Source organism: Centruroides sculpturatus, unplaced genomic scaffold, assembly GCF_000671375.1.
Source record: "Centruroides sculpturatus isolate CEXI.00-Female unplaced genomic scaffold, Cexi_2.0 scaffold537, whole genome shotgun sequence".
Lineage (NCBI taxonomy): Eukaryota > Metazoa > Arthropoda > Arachnida > Scorpiones > Buthidae > Centruroides > Centruroides sculpturatus.
In genome coordinates this window covers 116,221-124,787 of record NW_019384802.1, presented here as the reverse complement: position 1 = coordinate 124,787, position 8,567 = coordinate 116,221, and the positions used below count along the sequence as shown (strand labels likewise).

Genomic DNA, 8,567 nt, shown 5'->3' with positions numbered 1-8,567 from the left:
AAATTGTTTACTTTAACATAATCGTTCATTCCTCATCCACTTTCAAACGCAGCATTGTCTTAATTAAGCATCTTAATGTAAACAATACTCAACGTTACAACTTTTTACACTGTTTTAATGAGATAAATTACCAATAATAAAAGTTCTTATCTGAAATTTTAAATTAATGTGTAAAAGGAGTATTCCATAAGTGAACACATAAGAGGAAAAATAAAGAGAAATACAGTGAGATTTGAGGTAGATTAGATGGATTTTTGTGGAAAACGTACAGTACGTATAAATACACCTAAATATGATCAGTTTTTCATAGAAAGTTTTTCATAGAAAGTTTTTCCGGGAAGCACTCTTCCCTTGGCAGATCGTCCATGTGTTGTGTTGCCATTACATTCTTACATCGTTTTTTTTTTTGTTAAAAACAAATTGAACAAAGGTATTTAAATTATTCAATTGATAAAAGGGCGTGAAACTCAATCTTTGTCCCCTTCTCAAAATTATCTAGATCAAGCCCCGACTAAATTACCTAAATGTTTATTCCGCACTTATTTCAAAAAGATAACAAATATGCACACTGTATAAAAAGCGCATTTGCATACAGAGCAGCTTTATCTTTATTACAGAACGATAAGTTCGTTTTCACGTAGTAATTTTTTAAAAAATGATTTGCTTAGCAATCTTTCTGTTCGCTTTTTCTAATATTAGAAATGATCTAAATTCTGAACATTTCAATCGAGGGAATTCTGAAGGTAAGATTGCATCGATATTAGTGCTTTTAATTTTTAAATGAATTAACTTTTAAAATCAAATTTAAGTGGTGGATTCGACCGATGTTGATTCCTCATTGCTGTGGCCAGGAGGAATCGTGCCATACGTAATTGAAGATGACCTGCGTAAAAATTTATTTTTAAATATTAAAACAATATTTTAAATATTTATCTTTTAATATATTATCTTAAAAATTTTAGTAAGATCTAACAAAGCTAGACGGTTAATAAATTCGGCCATGTTGAGCTTTCATAGATATAGTTGTGTTCGATTTAAATATAAAACCAACGAAAAAAACTACGTGAAAATTTTTAAAGGTCGTGGGTAAGTTTAGCAGAAATTTTCAAAAATATAAGCAAAATTCTTACAATTAATATTATTTCAGTTGTTATACGATGATAGGCCGACATAAAGGAGAACAACCATTGTCACTCGGAGACGATTGTCTTAATCTTGGAACCATAATTCACGAATTGAACCACGTTCTTGGATTCTACCACGAACACAATCGACCCGACAGAGACGAATACATAAAAGTAAATTGGAAAAATATAGAATCAGGTAAGAATTTATACATTTTAACAAGCATCGAGCTGCAATTTAAAAAGAAAATATTGTAGACCTATAAATTTCCAATATCGTCCGTCTGTTTTTCTTTAATCTTACGAACGGAATTAGATATTTGGACGTCAAGACCAGATATTGAAGGCTTACCCGATTAACTATATAAGAACTTCCGATTGAAACAGGAAATCACGTTATTTCAATTGAGAAATTTCCCCTGAAAGGAGTTAGATAATGACCGGCAGGACTGTGTTGCTAGCAGGAAAAGTACTATGTACAGGGGCAAGACGATACTAATTTGAGATCGCGAGCATATATTTTAAATTAAATACATTTAAAATGTGATTAAAAATTGCATTGTGACGATGTCACAATAGTAAATTAATTCTTACGCTTAATAATTTATGTTCCATTTCTATCAATAGATAAGAGGTCGCAGTTCAGTAAGAATTTACCATATCAAGTGAGACCATTCAATGAATTTGATTATAATTCCATAATGCTGTATGGAGAAACGTTATTTTCGAAGAATGGGCACAGCAAAACTATAGAAGCTACTAAACCGGGTGTGAGACTCGATGAGATCGACAATAAACCAGGGCTGAGTAAAAGTGATATCGCTCGTATAAATAACTTATATAAGTGTACTAAAATATGGATTGATTAATTCGTTAATAAAAACATAAATAAAATTGAATTACGCAAATCNATGCCAATGCTCTTTTTTTTTTATTTTTTACTTTCCCGGCTCTGTTATATGTAACAGGGGAAAGGTATGGCGATCGGTCAAAACGTAACTCCGAAAATTTTTTGATTTTTGGACTCGGGAAATCTTGTTACGTCAAGAAATACGAAAAAAGAAAAAAGGATACTTTTTCTGTATGTAAGGATGTTAGTATTTGTTGTGGGTGGGTAGCACGATTTTGTTTGTCCTGTTTGAAGCTTAATAACTCCTGTGCTTTTTTTGTCGATTCTGGTTCTCTTAGAAGTTTGTTCGTCGTGTTTAATACTTGTAACATGTCTCTCTACGTATCGGAAATAACAATTCCCATTCAAACTACTTGAAAATTAAAATATCTTAATAAAAAATTCTGTAATCCATACAAGAGAGCGTTGCTTCTCTCTGATAATAGCTTGCCAACGTAACCTAAGAAATGATAACAATATTTAAAAGAATTTCATAAAAATTATTGTATTTATAAAACTATAACTTATAATGATATTATTAAAGCTTATAAAATTGTATTGTTCATCTATAAATCTATAAAATCTGATTATTTTATTGGACAATAAAATTATAAATGAAATAATGTTAAATATTGAATAAATATTATGTAAATTATCAACCAAATAATAAAACGTATAAATTTCAATGAATTTTATAAAATTCTAACATACGAAATCAGTACTCTCTTCTAAATTTTAAAGTCTTTCCATTTCAAAGTTCCTACAAGTACACTACCTGAATGGATAAAACCACTGAATACTGATAATTGATTGAGGGTTGGCCAACGGAATGATCATGTGGCGTTTTATGATTTTTTCATATGTCAAACACCTAAATAAGAACAAGTTTTTTCATAAAAGTCCCTGGAAAGCACCTCCTCAGCAGATCGTTTGTATGTTGCGTTGTCTTAGCCCATCAATTCAATCTAATCCTTCCCATTTCAAGTGGAAGAAAAAATATATAAAAAATTGAATATTTTGATAATAAAATGCTATTAAGTAAAGGCATTCTACTACTTTCAAAAAGATTTAATATTTCCAGAATGCCATTAAGCAACTAATATTGGTTCCTTTGATTTTTTAATTTAGCTCCTATGTATTTAATTGTCCCCATAATATATTGACTTCTTTAATTTAGTTTTTAATGCCTGTTCAATATAGCTTTTCTAAAATAAATTTTTCTTATATTTAATTGAATTTCATATCTTTTCATTAATTTGTAATGTAGGAATTCAATTCGATACACCAGGAAATACAATAAGCCTACTTAGAAATTTAACGAATTAAAGATAAAAAATTAATTTAATTAAAAATTAAAAGTTAATAATAAAAATTATGTAGTTTATTTCCAAAATTTATTATATTTAAGAAAATTTTTCAATATATTTTTATTTCTCGACAAAAAAAAATCTTACTTTTCTAGCACTAGGACGATCTATTAATGTCTGAGAACTTCGTTATTAGTCGATTATTCCATCAACTTCAGCTGACAACAGTTGGAGGATAAGGCAAAGGCCATAGACTTTTTATGAATAGTTTAAAGAAAATATTGTAAAAAAGATATTTGATAAATTTCTCTAAATTGAATCTTGTTACTTCAGATAAAATAATATGCTACATACGCGCTGATCGTGTGTAGTTTTCTGAATTTTCTTCGCCTGCCTAACGCCTAAATACTGGACTCTTTCTGTAAAAAAACTCTCCAAAAGTACTCTTCCATTGAAAGATCGCCCTAGTGTTACATTGCCTCACCTATCAATGCAACCCCATCTAGAGATTGGATTATGGATTCGCACCTTACCAACGAGCTGGTTGAATGGAGTTTTCAGGGTTTTCGTGTGTTTAACACCTAAATAGGGATCAGTTTGGCATAGAAAGAACTTTCAGAAGGTATCTCTCCATTCAAAGATTAATATAAAAATAAATAAAAAATATTCTAATTGAAAACAATTGCTCTTCTATGTGACATTCTCAGTCCGAGTGTAGTCTACATTGTTAAACCAAGTTTAAAGCTTAAAATGTCTGCAAGACCATCTTTAGACGATCAATGTGACTAATGTATATTTAAAGTTTAGAATTTGCATTATAAAGTGATTAGTAAGAATTTCGAAGGTTGACATATACAGAGAGTTGAAGTGTTTGAGTGTAGATACGATTAAGTATTTGGTTTTTTAAGAACCAGGCACGTCAAAAGAAGATTTATTACCATAAATCCAGTTGTAAAGATAACTTTTAATGATTCTGACAAATGATGTTCGATTTTACATCGTTTATTTAGTGAATAAAATTCATCTGTTTAATGAATGAATCGCACAATATAATTGACTTGTGTCTTTCTTTCGATCCAACAAAAGAAACTTCTTTCATTTCTGCATAATTAATATTTAAATAAATACAATTTTTCGATTAAATTTCTATAAAAACAGAGCAAAAATACAGTAGACTCTCGAAAACGCGGCCTAATGTGGACTGAAGGGTGGCGGAGTTTGTGAAAATGCCGGGTTATCGGAAATGGGGTTAAAAAAATAAGTATGAGTGTTTTCTCAGAAAATACTGTACTGTACTTGTATGTATTGTTTACTTGAGAATACAACAGAGAAAAAACTGCTCAAATACCTTTAAACAAAGGAAAAGTACGTCTTCTATGAAGGCATAGAGCCTTTAGAACATGAAAATGAAAATTCCTGAATACACTGTGTATAGTAATTTACCTGATAAGACAGACCTCAGAAAAATACTATATGAGGCATAAAGCTGTCTTTATCATGAAAATTAATTAACTAAGGATTTTTTTTGCCCTGCCAGGGTGTGGCCGAGTTATCCGGAGTGCCGGGTTATCGAGTGCCGAGTTTTCGAGGCTCTACTGTATTGTAAATTTAAAACATTACCTCGATCATAACTAATAACACATACAAGATTCATTTAAAATATAATATTTATTAAATTAAAACGTAAACAAAAAGCTTTCAAGAGCTTTTGTATGTCTTTCTCGACTCTCAAAATTGAGTCTTCCCTCTTCTGTGGCCTTTTTTTTATGTTTTTGGTTCAGAGGGTCTTAAATCAATTACAATATTTCCTCGGGCCACCTTATAAAAAGCCGGCAAAATGATTACAAAATAATGCGTTTTTGGGCTGTAATTTCAAAACATTGTAGACGTATAAATGGAAAGCTTCGGGGTAGGAGGTCCAATTAACTATATACGTTTCGATGCAAACCAAAAATCACGTTATTTTAGTTCAAAATTTTCGGCTGAAAGGAGTTAGATGACTGGCACGATTTTATTGCTACCAAAGAAAAGTATCATATACAAGGGCAAGATACTACTAATTTTAGATGGAGAGCATATACTGTATTTTGTTAAATAAATAAAGAATATGATTAAAAATTGTCGCCTGGATTGTGACGATGTCGCAACAAATAATTACTCGTTGACATTTCAAAAGTTTTTCCATTTTATGAGATGGGCTTTTTAGAAATCTTTTAAAATATTTATTTCAATTTTTTATTTATTTCCTTAAATTTACAGGAAAATTCTGGATAGACATTTGATTTTCATTTCCTACAAAAACATATATCATAAAAACAAATAACGTCCCTTAAAACATAAACGAACAAAATAAATAAATAAATAAGAACAAAAACTATTTTTTCCTCAAAATATTTTGTTTGAAACCATAAATGGAAGTTAAAGTAGCGTAACGTTTCTCAACATTCAAAATTTAAAGAAAATCTCCATTTGGAGAATCCAAACTGTAAAACAAATACGGAATATATCAAAAATTTACGTATCGACTCTCATTTATTTAAGTTATACAAATTGAAATCAAAATATATATGCGAAGACAAGATAGGATTTGTTTAATAAATAACTGGAAATTGATTTTTGTCTTATTTTTTCTATCTTTTAAATAATAATAAAAAATTCGCAGTTCTTGCAAATTTTTCACTCGAATAATTTAATATATTTATTTCAATACATTTTAAATTGCGCCTATTCTTAAAATATTGCTTCAGTTATACTGTAAAACCTGTCTAAAACGAAACTTGCCAAACCGAAAAAACATTTGGTACCGTGCGCTTCCGGTTTACACAGATTTTACTGTATAACTTTTTAAAAACTCTTTGCGCTTTATTTGAGAAATAAAAGCGCCTTTATTCCATACTTGTCATGAGTTCGCTCAAGCTCACAATGGAGGTGGCCAACGGTGTTACTGTGTCTGACATATCTCGGGTAGATCACACTCCATAAAATTCCCTAGCTTCTTCTACTGTCCGAATTCGATCTCAGATTCCCCAGAGCAGTAGGAGGATGCCTCGGTCGTCGTTATATGAAAGTTATTAAAGATTCGTTCTAGCTTATCCTATTTAGAATACTTATTGATATATTCTACAATTATAATGAAATGAAATTAACACATACAGTAGAGCGTCGTTTATCCGAAAGTCCGTTATCCGAAATAATTCCAGTCGGCCTAAAGTATAATTTTTATTTGTTTTTATATTTTTCAATGTATTTATTTCGTTTGTAAAACATAAAGAAATAATTTTTAACGATACAATAGCCACGATTATTATTTTAAAAAGTTTACGTTAGGCTTAACATCGACGAAAATTCAACGCGAAGCGACACGCAATGGAGAAAAATTTCAACACGGGATAGGTTAATATATTTTTTCGTACATAATCGGTTATCCGAAAAATAAGTTATCCGAACAACCCCAGTCCCCAATTGATTCGGATAAACGACGCTCTACTGTACTTGTCTTACACCATCATCTTAAACGTGGCCGCTGGATTCGCCACACGTGTATCACTTTCACGCTTTGCGATACTTTATTTTTCATTTCAATCGTCGATATTCAACCTTTCTCTTTGACTTCGTTTCTGTCACAGTTTCTCGGATGCTCCAATAAAGTTATAGCCTATTGGTTAAACAGAAAGTTTTTGTGTTCTCTCGCGAGAACAAAAAATGACTTGGGTGCACACCATTTCTTCGTTTACTGTATTTCTTCGTTGTAGACGTTATGAATTCGTTTTAAAAACCACATGGAATAGTGTTATAATTCCTGACTAAGGAAGATGTAGATTCTATGAAGATTCTTCAGTGCATGCAGGCTGTATATAGGGTAGTGTTTCACTCGTAATACGATGCGCAAAATTCAAATTTCAAAAGAAATACCAAAGTCAGGATTAGAACTTGATAGAGTCATCACCTCATTAACGATCCCACTATCCTCACAGTAAATGCTGTGGTGAAAGAGCACCATCGAGTCATCATTCGACACTTGGCTGAACAGCAGGACATCACAATGGATTTCTATGAATACTGTTTACCACGACCATCTGTACTAACGAAAGGTCTGTGCTCAATGGATGCCAAAACATCTCAAAGAAAACCAAAATGCATCTCATGGATATTGTGTTTGAGCATATAGAATGCTTTCATCAGGAAGACGACTTTCCTGTTTTATCACACAGTGGGCAGTGATAAAACATGATGTTATCACTTCGAGCCAGCACTAAAAATAAATAAATATAAAATGAAAATAGTTAGCATTATTCTTCTGGTGCGGATAAGATAGTGTTGAGCTTTTTCTTTGATGTCAATGGGCCACTACTCATCAAATAGCTGCGACATCGGCCATAATCAATGTTAACGCATAATCAACACTTTATGTGAAGAGAACGAGAACGAGCGTGTAGACGCGTTTACCTATGTAATAGTGCTACTGCATGACATCTGACCTCATTCAGCCGCCCGCACCGAGGACGTGACATAGCGCTTCAAGTTGCATATGCATGCGTATCCTCAGTATATTCCCAATCTATCTGAATGCGAATGCACATCTCTTTGGTTCACTGAAAATATATCTGACAAGTGACGGTTCACATCACATGCTGGAGTTCAAAACGGACAATTCTGTAACAGTTTGATTTCTGGAGTACCTATTACGTTTTGTATAGAAGGTATCCGTCCAAAAAGTACAAGGTATCAGATTGGACTGGACTGATGGAATAGGTAGAACAATGGAACACGTAGGCGGTCTATCAAGTTTCCTAGGAAGACTCGTGTAGAAAATCCAGAAAACTTCACATGACCAGCTAGTTGGGATACACCAACCAGCGACATCAGAGAATAAGACAAACAATAAATCTACAGTTTAATTTTATTAGACTGTAAATTTCTTGTTTGTATTATTGTGTAAATAGAGTTTTTACTCTGTCTAAAGAAAGCATTTAGTCTGTTTTCTGAACTTATTTACTTTACAGTGTTCCTTTTTAAAAAAAATACAGTATTTTAATTAGAGCATTCCAGAATAAGTTTGTGGCACATTCAAAGAATACTTTCATCACATTATCATTAGAAAGACGTGATAACTTTCAAAAAGATGAAAGAAATATCTTTCTCCTGCTTCTGCATTTTCTCCACATTCTCTACTTTCACCATTGTCTGGAAACAATATGCTCGTTAGGAATCTGTGATTGGAAAAATCTTATTGAAGCGTAGAGTATT

The 8,567-nt window shown here is 31.8% G+C and overlaps 1 protein-coding gene across 1 annotated transcript; it reads left to right on the top strand.

The window, feature by feature from the left end:
• Positions 1–619: 619 nt before the first annotated feature.
• On the top strand, positions 620–1,993 carry LOC111629564 (astacin-like metalloprotease toxin 5). The gene is made up of 5 exons (XM_023373477.1): positions 620–743; positions 810–887; positions 963–1,086; positions 1,148–1,323; positions 1,752–1,993. The coding sequence occupies exons 1-5, from the start codon at positions 656–658 to the stop codon at positions 1,991–1,993; spliced, it is 708 nt and encodes a 235-aa protein (XP_023229245.1). The 5' UTR covers positions 620–655.
• Positions 1,994–8,567: the final 6,574 nt, after the last annotated feature.

Excerpts from the sequence above, each read along its gene's own strand:
- LOC111629564 (XM_023373477.1), top strand. The coding sequence starts at position 656 with ATGATTTGCTTAGCAATCTTTCTGTTCGCTTTTTCTAATATTAGAAAT. Across the intron at positions 744-809 it reads CAATCGAGGGAATTCTGAAG|TGGTGGATTCGACCGATGTT; the intron begins GTAAGATTGCAT and ends ATCAAATTTAAG. Across the intron at positions 1,324-1,751 it reads TTGGAAAAATATAGAATCAG|ATAAGAGGTCGCAGTTCAGT; the intron begins GTAAGAATTTAT and ends TTCTATCAATAG.